The sequence below is a fragment of the Amblyraja radiata genome, chromosome 8, assembly GCF_010909765.2.
Source record: "Amblyraja radiata isolate CabotCenter1 chromosome 8, sAmbRad1.1.pri, whole genome shotgun sequence".
In the NCBI taxonomy this organism is placed as follows: domain Eukaryota; kingdom Metazoa; phylum Chordata; class Chondrichthyes; order Rajiformes; family Rajidae; genus Amblyraja; species Amblyraja radiata.
The window spans coordinates 18,316,001-18,337,227 of NC_045963.1; the positions used below are offsets into that span (position 1 = coordinate 18,316,001).

The following is a 21,227-nucleotide window of genomic DNA, read 5'->3' on the forward strand; positions in this document are numbered from 1 at the left end:
TCCACTGAGTCCATGCCGACCATTAATTACTCATTGAAGCTAGTTTTATGCTAACCCACTTCCGTATCCACTCCCTCCCTACACACTTGGGGTAATTTACAGAGGTCGATAACCATCAAATACTCACATCTTTGGGATGTGGGAGGAAACTGGAGACCTGAAGGAAACCCCATGCTGTCATGGAGAAATTGCACATAGACGGCACCTGAGGTCAGGATCAAACCCTGGTCTCTGATACTGTGAGGCAGTACCTCTACCAGCTGCACCATTGTGCCAAATAGTAATCTTGATGCAGCATAGATCAAATAAACCACGCAGCTGTATGATGGCTTATACGTAACTGGCAGCAGGGCTGATAATTGTAGGAATTGTATTTTTTCCCCAATTAACTATTAGAGAAAGGTTATGAAACCTTAAGCATATGTAAAATGTTTGAGTGCAGTATTCTGCATAGAGTCTTTCTTCCCATTACGTTTCATGATAGTCTAGGTACCAATAACGTGTACCTGTGATACGCTGATCTAAAATAACAAAGGATCCGTTAATTATTCGTCTCATATGGGACATTTTCATTGCTATTGTAAACACCAGAGGTATAATGGATAGTTGAAAAGTAGCGAGACATTTCTCTTATATAACAACATACCAAAACAAGATGATTAGAAACCTGCGTCATGTTCAGCCTTGGACCACCAATCCTTCACAGATTTATTTTTATTTTGTTACTGTATCCATGCATCATTTTGCCAACAATGTCTCAAAATGCTAAAGTGTAGCCCAGTTGTCCTTTCTGTACTTTATCTTCCTTCCCTTCGAGGAAGTGAGGGGGGGGGGGGGGGGGGGGGGGGGGGGGGAGAGGTAGAGGGAGGGGGAGGGGGGAGCTGGTCACGTCTTTATGCCCCGACCCACAATGTATGTAGATTTTGAGGAACTGATCTGCATCATTCATATTGATATGGAGTGTGCCAAGGGCACTTTACCAGGTCGCAAACATACAGTTGACATTATCAGAAAAACGTCTGTTAGCCCTCCCCTATTCCTAGCTTCTAACTTGTACCATTTGAAGGAATTAATTGTAATATGATACATAGCATGATATTTGAAGACAATGAAAATAAAACTGATTTATGTGGAAATAACTGAAATAGTCTCCTTTTGCAACACACCTCTTAAAAATATCTGTAATAAAGAACATCACATTTCATTATTGATCTTGCACTATGGAAACTTGCTTATGGAGAAACACCTAAAATGCCAATGGATTATTTTTTTATAGACCACTACAAACATGTAGAGGAAAGAACTGCAGATGCTGGCTTAAATCGAAGATAGACACAAAATGATGGAGTAACTCAGCGGAACAGGCAGCATCTCAGGAGAGAAGAAATGGGTGACGTTTCGGGTCGAGACCCTTCTTCAAACAACAAACATTCCTTGGTATATCAGCAATACATGATGATATACTAATAATTCATATGTAAGTGAAATGACACGAGTTTATGTTCAACAGAAATTTGTTTAACGTCAGGTTTCCAAATCACTTGTTCTGTATTTTTGTTAGAAACCAATTTCAGTTATACTATATTCAGGAATAGGCCATTCATTTCTCATCCGCAAGTTCACAAGAGCAAATGCTGATTACAGCAGGTGGACAATACACATTCACATCAGTCACAGTTTCTGGAAGATTGCGGGCACATTAGCCTGGTGTGCAAGATTCGCATTTCAAAAGCCTTAATATTATATACAAGCTTAAATTGAAACCGCACAATGGCAGAAGGGAAATTTAAATTCAGCTGGATTGTGAAATCAATAAGCAAGTATCAGAAATGGTGATCATGATACTGCTGGATTGTTATAAATATACAACTAATTCACTAATGTCCCTTCCGGGAATGAAATTTGCTGTCTAACGTGTCTGCCCTCTATGTGACTCCAGATCCATAGCAACGTAGTTGACTTAACTCTCGTCTGAAATCAACTAGCAAGCCAACAATTACAGGAGATGAACAATAAATGCTGACCTTGCCAATTGTGCCATATCTTCTGAATGAATAGTTCAAAGTCGATATTAAATTGAATGATTAAGTACATTTGATGGACTCTGCACGGTCACTTAAATTAGATTGCACCATCCATCATAACTCTTTTATAGTCTTGAACTCTGGCATGCTCCATACGCGCCTTGGTGCAACAAAGGTTTGCTCCACATCTTCTGAAACTGTCTTGATGTCACTGTTGAAGGGATAGATCCTCACACGAGATTTAAATGTCATCATGGTGTGACTCACTGTCCGTTTCTTGCTCCACTGCCTGGTTAGTTTCCTTGTTTCTTGATCTTCCTTCATTCTCCCCATAGTTTCCTGAAGAACGGATTGGAATAACTGCACCACTTCATGGACCTCAGGTTCATCTTCAACCATCATTTGCCGAAATCTGCACAGATAAAATAGATACCTTTGTGTTTTTTAATTTGTAAATTCAATGGAAGTATAGGTCAGAGGGTGAATGGTTGCAGCAGGTCCTCACCAGGAATGATGCATTTACAAAGGAACGGGAGAAGGAGGAGGATGTTCTGTCCTTGAGCTGTTTCACCACTCGACGCAAGCACGGCTGTTGCAAACACCCATGATATCCTTCACTGCCTTCAATAGATTTTGTTCACCAGTGTTAGATTTAAAGTTAGCATTGAAGGGAGTTCCAAATTTCTACCACTCTGGCAAGTGAATTTCCTAAATTCACTTCTGAGAGAGTTGGTTGTAATGTTTAGATCATGACCCTTAGTGCTGAATTCGCCAACTGGCTGAATGTTTTGTTTTCTCTCTCTCCTTCTGTCTCTCCCTCTATCTCTGTCTGTTTGTTTGTCTGTTTGTCTGTCTGTCTGTCTGTCTCTCCCTCTCCCTTTCTCTCACCTTCCTTAACTTTCTAAATACCAGGAAATACAGCCCAGCTTTCTGAAATCACTCTTCACAACGTTAAATCTATGTCTCTCTGATTCCCAAATTCCCAAGGCCAATCTGTTCTTCCGAATGGATAGCATTAGAGCTGCTCATGATGTCCCAAGTGTGGTCTAATCTTGGGATGAAACATGTACACGTTTTAATAGAGTTTGACAAGATAAATGCAAAGATAATGTTTCCTCTGGCTGTGATATCTAGCTCCAGGGTTTGGCATCTGAAAATATATGATTAGCTATTAAGGATAAGGGTGAAAAAGATGTCTCTACCAGGTGGGTCATGAATCCTTGCAATTCACTACCCATGAACATTGAAGAGGATCAATAATTATATTCAGGGCAGAGATTTTTTGATATTAAAGGTATCAAAGGATATGAAGTTAGTGTGATGTAAAAGATCAAGCATAATTTTCAGAGCAGATAACAGGGGTTGGATGAGTTACTCCAACTTCTGTTACTATGTATATCCTTATAAATTTAAAGCAATCCCATAAACCCTAAATAAGGCAGCATATTGCAAAATAATCACTGGATATGATGGTCCTTGTTGTCAAATAGCTTCCTGTTTTCACAATCTAGTTTTGTGAGATAAAATATTTTTAAAAGAATATTAACCAGCTGGATTAAGGTGAACAGATCCTTGGAGCCATATCTCAACACAGAATGAAGATGTTTTCAAAATGGGTTAAGTTGGTGAGAGTAAAAAGAAAAACAAAATTAAATGAATTGTTTTATGACATAACTACAGCTAAGAGTGTTTCAAGCCTGGAATTAATTCTTGCCACAGTGGACGTCTGAGTGCCATCTAAAAATAGATTTGCATGTATTAAATATACAAATTATAGGAAAGTTGTATTAGTATTTATTATTTTATTTTATCATTGTTTTATCATTCATAATAATATACTATTAATTATATAATATTAATAATTAAATAATAATTTACTAAACAATGATTCAATTAATTAGATTATTATTTAATTATTAATATTATATGATTAATAGTATATTATTATGAATGATAAAACAATTATAAAATAAAATAATAAATACTAATACAACTATCCTATAATTTGGTAATTTAATACAATTTTTAGATGGCATAATTAATCCAGACCATTAATGCATTAAATAATGATTTAATTAATACATTAATGGTATAGATTAATTAAGATGAATGTAATGAAATGTAAATTAATATAAATGAATTAATAATCTATTATTATTATGTTATTTTATAATTTATTTATTTTATATCAGAAAAATTTCCACTGATTTTTTTTAGCAGAAATAGATAGATTCTTAGTTAGAACGGGTGTCAGGGATTATGGGGAGAAGGTAGGAGAATGGGATTGAATGGCGGAGTAGACTTGATGGGCTGAATGTCCTGATTCTGCTCCTAAACTTATGAACTTATGAAGTTTAACCTCTATGAGTAGCCCAATGAAATGATCTATCAATCTTTTTACAATGCATTCACTTAATTAATTGGTAAAACAATTGTTTCTGACTGCCAAGACAGGTGGACAAAGTATCACCAAAAGATAAATGAGTTGACAGAGGTCGATGATTCAAGCACAAAGATGGAGATTAAAATGAAAAACATTGCATTTACAAGGTGGCTTCCATGTCATGTTCAGCACTTCATAGAGCATCAGCCTTGTGGCACCTCACTAGTCACTGCCAGCCATTCTGAAAGGGGCCTGTTAATCCCTATTCTTTGTTTCCTGTCTGCCAACCAATTTTCTATCCATATAAATATCCTACCAATACAATGTGCCCTAATTTTGTCCACTAAACTCCTGTGTGGGACCTTATCAAACGCTTTCTGAAAGTCCAGGTACATTACATCCACTGGCTCTCCCTTGTCCATTTTACTTGTTACATCCTCAAAAAATTCCAGAAGATTTGTCAAGCTTCGTAAATCCATGCTGGACCGATCCTGTTACTGCTATCCTAATGCGCCGTTATTATATCTGTGATAATCGACTCCAGCATCTTCCCCACCACTGATGTCAGGCTAACTGGTATATAATCCCTGCTTTCTCTCTCCCTCCTTTCTTGAAAAGTGGGATAACATTAACTACCCACCAATCCACAGGCTGATCCAGAATCTATAGAACATTGGAAAATGATCACCAATGCGTCCACAATTTCTTGAGCCACCTCCTTGTATACCCTGGGATGCAGACCATCAGGCCCCAGTGATTTATCAGCCTTCTGTCCCATCAGTCCACCCAAACCATTTCCTGACAAATGTGAATTTCCTTCAGTTCCTCCATCACCCTAGGTCCCCTGTCCCCTAGTACATCTGGGAGATTGTTTGTGTCTTCCTTAATGAAGACAGAATCAAAATACCTGTTCAAATCATTTACCATTTCCTTGTTCCCCATAATAAATTCACCTGTTTCTGTCTTCAAGGGACACACATTTGTCTTTTCCTCTTCACATACCTAAAGAAGTTTTTGCTATCCTCCTTTATATTCTTGGCTACCTTACCTTCGTACTTCAACTTTCTCCCCGCATTTCCTTTTTAGTTATCTTATGTTGTTCTTTAAAAGTTTCCTAATCCTCTGGCTTCCCGCTCATCTTCGCTATGTTATACATCTTCTCTTTTATTTGTCACTGTTAGATTGGAAACAGAGCCATCAGAGCTGCAACCTGCTTGTTCCCACAAGCAACAAGATTATGGCCAGATCATCTCTTCAATCATGTCAACTTAAATGTAAGTAGCAGCCACAGTAGTTCATCTTCATCCAAGGCCATTTGCGTCCACCTTTGATCACAGATGAGGCTCAAGTTAACATCTACTCTGAGAAGCAACAAACAGCGCTCTGTCTGTGTCGATCCTTGTGTGCAAGTCTTGAGATAACAGCTCTCTGACTCCAGGGTGAAGATCCTATCAAAGACAATCCTACCTCGTGATGGCAAGGTCAAGCACCCATTGTCAGGGAAAGAGGGCAGGGGGGGAAATAGAGTAATATGTATGATACACAATAGACAACCTGGGGAACATGTTTGTCAAATGCTTGATGAATGGATTCCAATATTTACACTGGGTCAAAGGTCAATGGATCTTCAGGATGTTATTGACAGTGAACATTTTCTCGGAGAAGTGACAATTAGTGCACGGAAATAAAATATTGATTAGCCTTTAAAACTTCACAAAATATTCATAAAATGAGATGTCCTGAGGAAACAGCCCCATGTGTTTAACATCGATGTTCCCTACATAAGCGTCTGATTGAAAGAATTATCTCAGTGTAAGGTAAAGATCTCAATTTGAATTCCATGTCGATTTTAGGTCGATGGCCAACAAGATGAACTGGAAATTTAGCCAGTGAGGGCCAAGCCTCATTTAACATCAGCCTACCTACTTCTTACTCCAAAGGACTAGTTGTTCATTATGAAGGAATGTAAAATCATGCTGCCTCTTTATTCTAATACCACAGGTGATGTGAAGCACCTTGCATTATTGGGGCTTGGTAATGTACTATCAGCTTGCACATGCTGGCTCGGGCTAATAAAACCTTGATGGACAAGGCTTCTTGAAGTTTCAGTGAGATATCCCATAAGACATCAAAATTAAAATATCTACAGCATTTAATTAAGATTAATTTAATTAAAGTTAAAATGTAAGCAAAATTAAAGTAACTGCACTGAATAGAAAGATACTACCGGAGAGCTCAGCTACAAAAAATGCAGGTAAACCAATTTGCTGTAGTAAATAAGCATCAAGTGTAGCCACATGTACAAAAATATTTAATGTCAAGCCCGTCATTTTCAGTGAGGCTGAATAATCAGTCCGCCTGCCCTTTTTCAAACTTCCGTACCTACATAAAAGATGCATATTGACATAAAAGATGCTTATTTCAAAACATAAAGTCTACGATGCCACACAGAGCAATCTCATTCCCTTCTTTTCCTTCATGAAATCTATTCTCCCTGCATTCTCATCAGTCCCCCACCTGTCCCTCCCCCCGACAGAATGTAGCCCTCACCGAGTCGTTAGCGGTGATGCAGGCCCGTAGAAAGCTTTTCAAAAAGGGGGGTGGCATGACAGAATTACAAAATCTTTATGTGAAATAATGTGCGCACAGTGCACATCATGAGTGCGAAGCGCAAAGTCCCTCGCGGCCGGGAAGCTCTGGGGTTTTAGATCCTACCTGGTGCATTCTGGGCCTTATTTTGGCAATTTTTGCACCAATTTCATGACCAATATTTCAGAAATAATTTTGGTTGAGTCAAGAGTAATGAGTGGGTGGAATAGGATGATTGGGGTCATTGTTGTATACATTTTTTTAAAATCAAGAATTGAAGTTGTCCTTGTTTTAATAATCAAGTTATACTGTTGTAAAAATGCTATGTAAAATGCTATAATGGAGCATGCAAAAAGTGCAAATAAAATACTGTAAGTTTTTGCAGTAAAGAAAACCTTTTTTTAGAAAATGTTTAGTTTGTTGATTTGATTGCCTGTTGGTGTTAGACTGGGTTAGTGTGTGCAGTGCACCTTTAAAGGTCCTCCTGACCTAACTTCACATCATATCAATTTCCACATGGAATAGTGATATGAATTTCCATCATGAAAATTGAAGTCAAACTAAATTTACATTACTATGATCACTTTCATACTAACCTATTTTACTGTCATACTATTATAACAAATTCTAGTTCCATGATGACTCATAAACAAGATCACAAGTAACATTTTGAATTCTCAAACACAATGTGATTGTGAATAATTGCAGAGCTGCCAAGTTTCACCGAGCATTTCCGTATTTTGATGGCTGAAAATCAATATTTTGTTGGGGAAATCGGTATTTCTCACATAAATGCAATAGAAACATAGAAACATAGAAATTAGGTGTAGGAGTAGGCCATTCGGCCCTTCGAGCCTGCACCGCCATTCAATATGATCATGGCTGATCATCCAACTCAGTACCCCGTACCTGCCTTCTCTCCATACCCTCTGATCCCCTTAGCCACAAGGGCCACATCTAACTCCCTCTTAAATATAGCCAATGAACTGGCCTCGACTACCCTCTGTGGCAGGGAGTTCCAGAGATTCACCACTCTCTGTGTGAAAAAAGTTCTTCTCATCTCGGTTTTAAAGGATTTCCCCCTTATCCTTAAGCTGTGACCCCTTGTCCTGGACTTCCCCAACATCGGGAGCAATCTTCCTGCATCTAGCCTGTCCAACCCCTTAAGAATTTTGTAAGTTTCTATAAGATCCCCTCTCAATCTCCTAAATTCTAGAGAGTATAAACCAAGTCTATCCAGTCTTTCTTCATAAGACAGTCCTGACATCCCAGGAATCAGTCTGGTGAACCTTCTCTGCACTCCCTCTATGGCAATAATGTCCTTCCTCAGATTTGGAGACCAAAACTGTACGCAATACTCCAGGTGTGGTCTCACCAAGACCCTGTACAACTGCAGTAGAACCTCCCTGCTCCTATACTCAAATCCTTTTGCTATGAAAGCTAACATACCATTCGCTTTCTTCACTGCCTGCTGCACCTGCATGCCTACTTTCAATGACTGGTGTACCATGACACCCAGGTCTCGCTGCATCTCCCCTTTTCCTAGTCGGCCACTATTTAGATAATAGTCTGCTTTCCTGTTTTTTGCCACCAAAATGGATAACCTCACATTTATCCACATTATACTGCATCTGCCAAACATTTGCCCACTCACCCAGCCTATCCAAGTCACCTTGCAGTCTCCTAGCATCCTCCTCACAGCTAACACTGCCCCCCAGCTTAGTGTCATCCGCAAACTTGGAGATATTGCCTTCAATTCCCTCATCCAGATCATTAATATATATTGTAAATAGCTGGGGTCCCAGCACTGAGCCTTGCGGTACCCCACTAGTCACTGCCTGCATTGTGAAAAGGACCCGTTTACTCCTACTCTTTGCTTCCTGTTTGCCAGCCAGTTCTCTATCCACATCAATACTGAACCCCCAATGCCGTGTGCTTTAAGTTTGTAAACTAATCTCTTATGTGGGAACGTACTACACAGAAACTGGATTTTTGAAAATCAGTATTTTGCATGCAACCTCATGTATTCTCAAATATCAGTATGGAATACTGAAAATCAGTACTACTGATTTGTGAAACCATTTTTGAAATGTGAATTTATGATTCTTGATTTTGATTCATCATATCCATATCTATCATATAATATATAAAACTCTCGCCCAAAATTCCGAAACGGAACTCCGTCCGGCTGTCACATTTCTTCCATTGATTCCCTGCAACTCCGAAACTGGACGCAGAATCGCCGACATCTTTTCCATTTCGGTAGAGATTTCACTTTTCTTTCTAAGTATCCGCTCCTCATTACATTCCGTCGTGTTTAAGTACACGTTTTTAATCAAATCCTTCCCCCCCCCCCCCAATATTTCAAAACTAAACTGGCTTCACACCCACAGAACCTTCACCAGCCCCAGCCCCTGCTGAACGTTCCATCGTGTGATGTCACAATGCCCAATCTTCACATATGTCCAATCGGAATGGATCCATTTACATATGCCTATGCAGGAGCCCCAGCCAATGGTGAACGTTCCATCGTGTGATGTCACAATGCCCAATGTTCAAAGACATCGTTGCCATAGAGAGGGAGTACAGAGAAGGTTCACCAGGCTGATTCCTGTTATGTCAGAACTTTCATATGAAGAAAGACTGGATAGACTCGCCTTGTAATCGCTAGATTTTAGAAGATTGAGGGGGTATCTTATAGAGACGTTTAAAATTCTTAAGGGGTTGGACAGGCTAGATGCAGGAAGATTGTTCCGGATGTTGGGGAAGACCAGAACAAGGGGTCAAAGTTTAAGGATAAGGGGGAACGCTGAATCGCCGACATCTTTTCCATTTTGGTAGAGATTTCTCTTTTCTTTCTAAGTATCCGTTCCTCATTACATTTCGACGTGTTTAAGTGTACGTTTTTAATCAAATCCTAACCCCCCCCCCCCCCCCAATATTTCAAAACTAAACTGGCTTCACACCCACAGAACCTTCACCAGCACCAGCCCCTGCTGAGCGTTCCATCGTGTGATGTCACAATGCCCAATCTTCACATATGTCCAATCGGAATGGATTCATTTACATATGCCTATGCAGGAGCCCCAGCCAATGGTGAACATTCCATCGTGTGATGTCACAATGCCCAGTGCTCATAGACATCGTTGCCATAGTGACAGTACAGAGAGTCAGATGTGGGCCGAGGAGCCTTCAAGACAACATGAGATGTTCCCATATTGTGTGAAAATATTTACGTCATTCACCCCTGAACCTCGATAAGAACACCACCTGCACATCTTAATTAAATTAGAGAAAAACGGAAAAGAGGTCGGGCATTTACACTTTTAAGACTCTGTGTGTGTCGAAGCTTCGTGTGTGTGATGCCGCACCGCGAACCCCCCCACCACCCCCCCCACGCGTTGCCGAGACGGACCCGACTTCGACGACTTCAAGATACGCTATTTTAAGACGGCAGGGACCCGACTTCGACGACCATATCTCCCCTGGGGGCTACAGGTAGGGAACGGTCTTTATGCGCTTTTCCAACTCTGTGTGTGGGGGTGGTTAGTGTGTGTGAGGCCCCCCCCCCCCCCATTGGGGGCTATTGGGGGCCGCAGGACCGCCCACGTCTTTTCCACTTCGTCAGAGATTTCGCTTTTCTTTCTAAGTATGCGCTTCTCATTTCATTCCGTCGTGTTTAAGCGCACGTTTTTAATCAAATCCTTCCCCCCCCCCCCCCAATATTTCAAAACTAAACTGGATTCTCACCCATAGATTCAGCCCCAGCCCCTGCTGAACGTTCCATCGTGTGATGTCACAATGCCCAATGCTCAAAGTCATCGTTGCCATAGTGACAGTACAGAGAAGGTTCACCAGGCTGATTCCTGGAAATGTCAGAACTTTCATATGAAGAAAGACTGGATAGACTCGCCTTGTACTCGCTAGATTTTAGAAGATTGAGGGGGTATCTTATAGAAACGTTTAAAATTCTTAAGGGGTTGGACAGGCTAGATGCAGGATGATTGTTCCGGATGTTGGTGAAGACCAGAACAAGGGGTCAAAGTTTAAGGATAAGGGGTAAAGCAGATTCGCCGACATCTTTTCCATTTCGGTAGAGATTTCACTTTTCTTTCAAAGTATCCGCTCCTCATTACATTTTGTCGTGTTTAAGTACACGTTTTTAATCAAATCCTTCCCCCCCCCCCCCCCAATATTTCAAAACTAAACTGGCTTCACACCCACAGAAGCTTCACCAGCCCCAGCCCCTGCTGAACGTTCCATCATGTGATGTCACAATGCCCAATCTTCACATACGCAAAAGTGTAATGCCTTCTCCCCCCCCCCCCAGTTTTTCAAATACAAACTGGCTTCTCCCCCATACAAGCAGCCATTTCGGTAGACATTTCACTTTCCCTTCCAGCTATCCACTCCTCATTACATTTCGTTATGTTTATGTCCATTTTTTTCATTAAAACCATCTCCTCCCCCCCCCCCCCCTCACTCATTTTGTCGCCTCCTGCTGGCCAGCGACCATAACGGCTGCTGGCGCCCGCAGCACAACTTCAAGCGACGCCATTTAAAAACGGCCTTTCGGTGACGGCTCTACTTCGAGGACCACGTCTCCCGTGGGGGATACGGGTAGGCAACGGCTGTGTTGGGGCATTACACTTTTAAGGCTCTGTGTGTGGGGATGCTTCGTGTGTGTGATGCCGCCCCGCCACACCCCCCCCCCCCCGCGTTGCCGAGACGGACCCGACTTCGACGACTTCAAGATACGCTATTTTAAGACGGCCGGAACCCGACTTCGACGACCACGTCTCCCCTGGGGGCTACAGGTAGGGAACGGTCTTTATACACTTTTCCAACTCTGTGTGTGGGGGTGGTTAGTGTGTGTGATGCCTCCCCCCACCCCCCCCCAGTGGGGGCTACGGGTAGGGAACGGCTGCGTTGGGGGATCAGACCCAACGGGTTTGCCATTGGTCGTCGTGTTTAAGTGCACGTTTTTAATCAAATCCTAACCCACCCCCCCCCCAATATTTCAAAAATAAACTGGCTTCTCACCCATAGAATCAGCACCAGCCCCTGGTGAACGTTCCATCGTGTGATGTCACAATGCCCAATGCTCAAATACATTGTTGCCATAGAGGGAGTACAGAGAAGGTTCACCAGGCTGATTCCTGGGATGTCAGGACTTTCATATGACGAAAGACTGGATAGACTCGGCTTGTACATGCTAGAATTTAGAAGATTGAGGGGGTATCCTATAGAAACTTACAAAATTCTTATGGGGTTGGACAGGCTAGATGCAGGAAGATTGTTCCAGATGTTGGGGAAGTCCAGAACAAGGGGTCACAGTTTAAGGATAAGGGGTAAATCTTTTAGGACAGAGATGAGAAAAACATTTTTCACACAGAGAGTGGTGAATCTCTGGAATTCACTGGCACAGAAGGTAGTTGAGGCCTGTTCATTGGCTGTATTTAAGAGGGAGTTAGATGTGGTCCTTGTGGCTAAAGGGATCAGGGGGTATGGAGAGAAGGCAGGTACAGGATACTGAGTTGGATGATCAGCCACGATCATATTGAATGGTGGTGCAGGCTCGAAGGGCCGAATGGCCTACTCCTGCACTTAATTTCAATGGTTCTATGTTTCCCTCTCCGAAACCCCTCTCCCACCCATCCCTCTCTCCCCCACCCCCCTTCCCTCTCTACGCCACCCCCTTCCTCCTACCCCTCTGTCCCTCTTCCATCACTCCCCCTACCCCTCTCCACCTCCCTCTCCACTCTTTCCCCTCTCTCCCCCACCCCTCTCCCCCTCCCTCCCTCCTTCCCTACCTCCCCATCCTCCCCCTCCACCACATCTATCTCCCCATCCCCCTCTCTCACCCCCTACCCCGCTCTCCTTTCCCTCCCAAATCTGTCCCATTTCCTCCACCTCCTCTCCCCTCCCTCCCCTCTTCACATCCCCCCTCCCTCCCCCCACCTGTGTGTTTGGGGGTTGGTTAATATGAGTTTGATGCCGCAGCCCCCCCTCCCCCCCCCCCCTGCAAAACGCCGTTGGGGAAACAGACCCAACGGGTCTGCACTTGGTCTAGTTAATATATAAAACTCTCGCCCAAAATTCCGAAACGGAACTCCGTCCGGCTGTCACATTTCTTCCATTGATTCCCTGCAACTCCGAAACTGGACGCAGAATCGCCGACATCTTTTCCATTTCGGTAGAGATTTCACTTTTCTTTCTAAGTATCCGCTCCTCATTACATTCCGTCGTGTTTAAGTACACGTTTTTAATCAAATCCTTCCCCCCCCCCCCCCAATATTTCAAAACTAAACTGGCTTCACACCCACAGAACCTTCACCAGCCCCAGCCCCTGCTGAACGTTCCATCGTGTGATGTCACAATGCCCAATCTTCACATATGTCCAATCGGAATGGAATCATTTACATATGCCTATGCAGGAGCCCAAGCCAATGGTGAACGTTCCATCGTGTGATGTCACAATGCCCAATGCTCAAAGACATCGTTGCCATAGAGACAGTACAGAGAAGGTTCACCAGGCTGATTCCTGTTATGTCAGAACTTTCATATGAAGAAAGACTGGATAGACTCGCCTTGTAATCGCTAGATTTTAGAAGATTGAGGGGGTATCTTATAGAGACGTTTAAAATTCTTAAGGGGTTGGACAGGCTAGATGCAGGAAGATTGTTCCGGATGTTGGGGAAGACCAGAACAAGGGGTCAAAGTTTAAGGATAAGGGGGAACGCTGAATCGCCGACATCTTTTCCATTTTGGTAGAGATTTCTCTTTTCTTTCTAAGTATCCGTTCCTCATTACATTTCGACGTGTTTAAGTGTACGTTTTTAATCAAATCCTAACCCCCCCCCCCCCCCAATATTTCAAAACTAAACTGGCTTCACACCCACAGAACCTTCACCAGCACCAGCCCCTGCTGAGCGTTCCATCGTGTGATGTCACAATGCCCAATCTTCACATATGTCCAATCGGAATGGATTCATTTACATATGCCTATGCAGGAGCCCAAGCCAATGGTGAACGTTCCATCGTGTGATGTCACAATGCCCAGTGCTCATAGACATCGTTGCCATAGTGACAGTACAGAGAGTCAGATGTGGGCCGAGGAGCCTTCAAGACAACATGAGATGTTCCCATATTGTGTGAAAATATTTACGTCATTCACCCCTGAACCTCGATAAGAACACCACCTGCACATCTTAATTAAATTAGAGAAAAACGGAAAAGAGGTCGGGCATTTACACTTTTAAGGCTCTGTGTGTGTCGAAGCTTCGTGTGTGTGATGCCGCACCGCTAACCCCCCCACCACCCCCCCCACGCGTTGCCGAGACGGACCCGACTTCGACGACTTCAAGATACGATATTTTAAGACGGCAGGGACCCGACTTCGACGACCAAATCTCCCCTGGGGGCTACAGGTAGGGAACGGTCTTTATGCACTTTTCCAACTCTGTGTGTGGGGGTGGTTAGTGTGTGTGAGGCGCCCGCCCCCCACCCCCCCCCCCAGTGGGGGCTACGGGTAGGGAACGGCTGCGTTGGGGGATCAGACCCAACGGGTTTGCCATTGGTCGTCGTGTTTAAGTGCACGTTTTTAATCAAATCCTAACCCACCCCCCCCCCCCCAATATTTCACAACTAAACTGGCTTCTCACCCATAGAAGCAGCACCAGCCCCAGCCCCTGGTGAACGTTCCATCGTGTGATGTCACAATGCCCAATGTTCAAATACATCGTTGCCATAGAGGGAGTACAGAGAAGGTTCACCAGACTGATTCCTGGGATGTCAGGACTTTCATATGACGAAAGACTGGATAGACTCGGCTTGTACATGCTAGAATTTAAAAGATTGAGGGGGTATCTTATAGAAACTTACAAAATTCTTAAGGGGTTGGACAGGCTAGATGCAGGAAGATTGTTCCAGATGTTGGGGAAGTCCAGAACAAGGGGTCACAGTTTAAGGATAAGGGGTAAATCTTTTAGGACCGAGATGAGAAAAACATTTTTAACACAGAGAGTGGTGAATCTCTGGAATTCACTGGCACAGAAGGTAGTTGAGGCCTGTTCATTGGCTGTATTTAAGAGGGAGTTAGATGTGGTCCTTGTGGCTAAAGGGATCAGGGGGTATGGAGAGAAGGCAGGTACAGGATACTGAGTTGGATGATCAGCCACGATCATATTGAATGGTGGTGCAGGCTCGAAGGGCCGAATGGCCTACTCCTGCACTTAATTTCAATGGTTCTATGTTTCCCTCTCCGAAACCCCTCTCCCACCCATCCCTCTCTCCCCCACCCCCCTTCCCTCTCTACGCCACCCCCTTCCTCCTACCCCTCTGTCCCTCTTCCATCACTCCCCCTACCCCTCTCCACCTCCCTCTCCACTCTTTCCCCTCTCTCCCCCACCCCTCTCCCCCTCCCTCCCTCCTTCCCTACCTCCCCATCCTCCCCCTCCACCACATCTATCTCCCCATCCCCCTCTCTCACCCCCTACCCCGCTCTCCTTTCCCTCCCAAATCTGTCCCATTTCCTCCACCTCCTCTCCCCTCCCTCCCCTCTTCACATCCCCCCTCCCTCCCCCCACCTGTGTGTTTGGGGGTTGGTTAATATGAGTTTGATGCCGCAGCCCCCCCTCCCCCCCCCCCCCCTGCAAAACGCCGTTGGGGAAACAGACCCAACGGGTCTGCACTTGGTCTAGTAATTATTAAAAGTCTGACCCTGGATGTGTGTGTGTGTGTGTGTGTGTGTGTGTGTGTGTGTGTGTGTGTGTGTGTGTGTGTGTGTGTGTGTGTGTGTGTGTGTAATCACATCTTCTCGTAAAAACGATGGGCTAACGGTAAAATCTTTACATATTCCGGTAGAGATTTTCTCCGTGGAGTCCAAAATGCCTTATCTGAAAAGTTCATGCCTTATTTCTCAAGTTATTAATGAAAATATTCAAAAATCTGAAAAAACATTGAAAAATAAACAGCTGTCTTTCGCTGTGATGTCACAATGGATCTGCACACTGTGTTCCACACGCTGCAAGTGAAGAACGAGCTCTCGGGTCTTTCTCGGGTCGTGGTTCCGTCTCGGGTCGGGGTCCGTCTCGGGGCCTCGGTCCCTCTCTGCCCCTCTCTCTGCCCCTCTCTCTGCCCCTCTCTCTCTCTCTCTCTCTCTCTCTTTGTCTCTCTCCCTATCTCTGCCTCTCTCTATGCTCCTCTCTCTCTCTCTCTCTCTCTCTCTGTGCCCTACTCTCTCTGCCCCTCTCACTCTGCTCCTCTCTCTCTCTGCCCTCTCTCTCTGCCCTCTATCTCTCTCTGCTCTCTCTCTCTGCCCTCACTCTCTGCCTTCTCTCTCTACCCCCCTCCCTCTCCAGCCGCGCCAGTGAGTTGGCGGCTATGCGTGAGTGTATAGGGTGGGGGATGGGGTAAAAGGAGCGAATGAATAATATTAATATATCAAGAGGGGTGGTTAGTGTGTGTGTATGGGGGGTTGGTAGTGTGTGTGTGTGGGTGCGGTGGTTAGTGTGTGTGTGATGCTGCAGGCCACTCCCCCCCCCCTCAACACCCCCCCCTCCCCCCCTCTGCAGCTGCACATTGAGGGGACGGGACCCAACGGGTCCCACTTGGTTGAGTAACTATTAAAAGTCTGATCTTGGAAGTGTGTGTGTTTGTTCGTGTGTGTGTTTGTTTGTGTATAATCACATCTCGAAAAAACAACGCGCTAATGGTAATTTTTTTAAATATTCCGGTAGACATTTTTCCCCTGGAGTCCAAAATAGACTTATCTGAAAATGTCATGCTGTATTTCTCGAGTTATTAATGAAAATCTTCAAAAATCTGACAAGCTTTGAAGTCTGCACTGTCTTGTTCGCACTGCGAGTTTCGTCAGCCCCCCCCCCACCCCCTTCCTTTGGTTGATGCCCCCTCCTTGCTGCCCACTCCCCGCTGCTCACCCCTCTCCCCCCACCTCTCCCCCCTCCTCCTCTCCCCTCTCCTCCTCTCCCTCCTCCTCCTCTCCCCCTCCTCATCTCCTCTTCCCCTCCCTCCCCTCACCCCCTCCTCCTCTCCCCCCCCCCCCTCCTCTTCCCGCGGCCTTTCTCATCTTCCCCCAGTTCTCTGTCCCCTTGGACAGTTTCTTCGAGCACTGCGGACTCGAGCCCGAGGTGATCGAGAATCTGGCCAGGGAGAAGTTTGCCGCCGACGCCGCCTTCGAAGGCCTTTCCCTCAAGTTTCGCAGCGTGAGCTGCCCAGACTCAGAGAACGAGCCGTCCAGGTACAGCAGCAGCGATAGCGGCAACGAGCCTCTCCGGGGGAGGAACAAGCCCCCGCCCCCTGCCCTCTCGGTCATCGAGCACAGCGCCAGGCCATCCAGTGGCTGTACGGCTGCAAAAATGCAAAGGAGCACAAAGGCAAGGTGTAAATGTTTATGGTGTAAATTTAAAAAATATTGCGCCCCAATTTTTTTTTACTCTAGATTTTTTGGGGAAAAGTGGGGTGCGACCGCACCCATCGCACCCCACCTTCGGATGGTCATGTGATGCACAGTCATCATTTAACCTGCTAGTCTGCGCTTCTTTGGATGTGGGACGAAACCTGAATACTGAGAAGAAATACAGCTTATTCAACTGTGGTGACCACAGGGAGAATGAGAAAAGTCCACACAGAGAGCATTGGAGATTAAGGTTGAACCTGGACACTGGAACTGCACAGCAGCAACTCTATTCACTGCACCACTCTGCAGTGTTTCTTAATCAGTCTAGTTCATCCAAAGGATCATTTAACAAGTTAATATTAGAGTGCAGCAAAGTTACCTAAGTACCGTTGGTCCACAGTAACTGGGATGGATTTTGGAACAGGCTTCCTCAAGGTCAAGTCTCTCCCCAGGGGTCATGCCTGAACTGTGTTGAGAGTGGCTGACCAGCCAGCTGTAATCCACGCCTGTTTTTATTCTTCTGTACTCATCTTCTTGCTCCCTTTGCATCTTCTCAGCTTGTTTTAGCTGCCAATCAAGTTCCATCATGAGAGTCTCCACGACCATCTCTGTGGGGTTCCTCTGCGCGAATCTATGATAGGGCTCGTTCCATTTAAACCATGAAGATATCGACATTGTTCACTGGTGGCAGCGTGCTCTGGAAGTGCAGGAAGGAAGATTTAGTAACCTACACAGGTTTTCTCTTAAAGTCACAGAAGCCATAGTATTTCTGCCTTAGCCACTGAGGGCAACCATAATAAACAAGTGTTAAGTGATTGCACTTAAGGGAAATTCAACACCAACTGAAATACTTACTGTAAGAGGCACTCATAGAGTCATGCAGTCATACAACGTGAAACAGGCCCTTCGGACCAACTTGCCCACGCCGACCAACATGTCCCATCTATACAAGTCCCACTTGCCTGCATTTGGCACATATCCCTCTAAACCTGTCCTATCCATGTACCTGTCTAAATGTTTCTTAAACATTGTAATAGGACTTCCGGTGTGGCCATGTTGTGGTGAGGGCACAGCATTGAGCTCAGCTCCCCGTGAATCGTATAAAAAGCCTTTTTAAAGTAGGGAACGATTTAAAAAAATACTCACCGAAGGTTGCTTGGCGTCGTGGGAGTGACGTCATCATAAATCAACAAAAAAAATCGGAGTTTAACGGGACCTTTAGATGAGAAAAGGAAAACTCACACGAGGACCCAGGAAAGCTACTATCAGGCTTCAGGTTCAAGAAGATTTGGAAGCTCTTCAATCAACAAAGTCTGTTTCATATCAAACAACGGAAAGCTCAGAAGAAGAGTCCATTCCTCAACAAGCAGTATTTGAAATGGCTACAAGAGGAGAGGCCAAAGAAAAGGAGAAGGAGCTGAAACAGCTGGAACAAACGGTAAGAGCTAATCTTACTAAAGATCTTACTAAAGACTTCTCCGAAATGTTTGCCAGTATTAATACTACACTGGAGAACAATCTCTGTAAACTGGAAGTTAATTTATCCAAGAAAATTGATGCTGCTCGAGAAGAATCAAGGGAAATGTATACTTCTCTGAAGCAGAAACTCAGTGACTGTGATCAGAGAACAGCACTGGAATTTGAAAGACTAGAAAGTGATCATAAAAAGAAATTTGATATGTTGATTGAAGAGATGAAACAGTCTGACATCGTGACAGAAGAGATTACAACTGAAATGAAGGAGATGGCTCGTGAAATATCGATTCTGAAAAAAGAACAAAGTGATAATCGGGAGCAATTGATTAAATTGACGGACAAATGTCAAGATTTGGAGGCGATGTCAAGAAGACTGAACTTAAGGATTGTAGGAGTAAAGGAGGGACGAGAGCAAGGAATTGATATGCCAGAGTTTGTCTCCAAAATAATCAAAGAGGTCTTTAAGCTGAAGGAAAATGTGAGGATTGATGTGGCTCACAGAGTCGGTCCTCCCCGAAGAGAAACAAATGTTCCCCCCAAGACAAATTATTGCGAAGTTCTTAGATATTTCAACCCCGGAAAAACTCCTGAAGATGATACCACACGGTGAGAGGCTTATATTCGAGGGAGAGTCCGTGAGATTCTATAGGGACTACCCTCGCGAAGTAATGGAGAAAAGGAATCAATTCAAAAAAGCAAGCAACACTTTGCAAGGACAACGAGGGATAAGATACGGCGTGGTCTATCCGGCCAAGATGTTTATTTCTTACAAAACAACTCAACGTTCATTCAGGGATCCGGAGAAGGCACTTAAGTACACACAAGAGATTGTACAGAAAATTGAGAAGGATGATGATTAAAACTTTCAATAAAAGTCTGTACTACAATTAAGATGGCGGACCTGCTTCAGACACTAACAAGACAGCCTTATCTCAATGGAATGTGTTTTCAACTTGAACAAAAAGTTAGAAGATAAACAACTGAAGAAAAAATGACAGGCTGAAGAAAAACAGCAGAACTGATATTATGGACTGAATTTAAAGCTTTAACTATTATAATGAAGATTAAATAGTAAAGAACCAACTAATTATATGAAGCTTATTAAATTACTAACAGTTAAATAATTCCAATAGATGAAATGTAAGGAAATATATCCTGGATGTATTCTAATACTCAATAACTAATGAAAATAGGTATAAGAAGACTATAATACTATAAACCTGTAGTAAAGGGGGGGGGGGGGGGTGTTAAGGATTTGGAATAGTTCCAAAGGTTCCGACAGGAAGATGGTTACTATTAAGATATGGAAAATTAACCCTTGGAACAGGCTGGTAATTAGGTGCATCTCTGAGTATAAGGACAAGGCCTGTCCTTATGTCTTATGATTTCATGATTGTAAGTAAGGAATAAGAATTATAGAAGGTGTAAAGTTTGGGTATTTAAGAAATTACGTGGAAAAGTAATGATGATGATAATTTTTTATGATGAAATTTTGGTTGTGTTTTTTTTTGTTTTTTTTTTTGGCTTGACTGGTTACATTTTTTTTTTCTCTATGTAGGTTAAGATTTTTGGCTATATTAAGTGAAAATGGCATGATATTGTCTAGGACAGCTTAATTTGGGGGCTGAGCTCAATGTACAATTCCAACGGCGGAAGTCAATAATATTCGGGCCACCTTAGGTGGCAACGAGAATTTAAGGTATCCCATTTTTGATACCTTAAAATCACTCTTTTTTTAAATTATAATTCACTGTTATATGGTTTACTTAATAATAGTATTCTGTTTTTTCTATGTATTTTTCAACGCACTTCTTTTTTCTTCCTATGGAGGTTCAATAGACGGAGGAGATGTAAAATAACGTTAATAGGGGACGGTTACCCCACACCCAAAACCTCAAGGTATTTAACCACACCACATGAATTAAAACTAGCAAAACTAATTAAGAATGCAAGACATTAGGGGAAAAAGGAATGGAGGAATCACATTTTGTAGTTGGAACATTAGGGGTGCGAATGATCCAATTAAAAGGGGTAAGATTATGGCTCAATTAAAATCTTTAAAGGTGGATATTGCGTTTTTACAAGAAACGCATGTGAAATTACAAACACAGATGAGACTAAAAGCAAATTGGATAGGCCAAACTTATTATTCGTCATTTACTTCTAAAGCTAGAGGTACGGCTATTATTATTCGGAAAGGTATACCATTTATATCAAAGAACACTATATCTGATAAGGAAGGAAGGTACACTATAGTGGCAGGAGAAATTTATTCTACACCACTGACTGATAAATATTTATGCACCAAATTTTGATAACCCCCAATTTTTAAAGA

General features: G+C 43.4%; 1 protein-coding gene across 1 annotated transcript; it reads right to left on the reverse strand.

The window, feature by feature from the left end:
• Positions 1–1,369: 1,369 nt before the first annotated feature.
• On the reverse strand, positions 1,370–18,107 carry rd3 (RD3 regulator of GUCY2D). Its single transcript, XM_033025003.1, has 2 exons — positions 17,796–18,107; positions 1,370–2,436 (listed from the first exon to the last, which is right to left on the reverse strand). Exons 1-2 carry the CDS (start codon positions 18,089–18,091, stop codon positions 2,139–2,141), a joined length of 594 nt encoding a protein of 197 aa, XP_032880894.1. The 5' UTR covers positions 18,092–18,107; the 3' UTR covers positions 1,370–2,138.
• Positions 18,108–21,227: the final 3,120 nt, after the last annotated feature.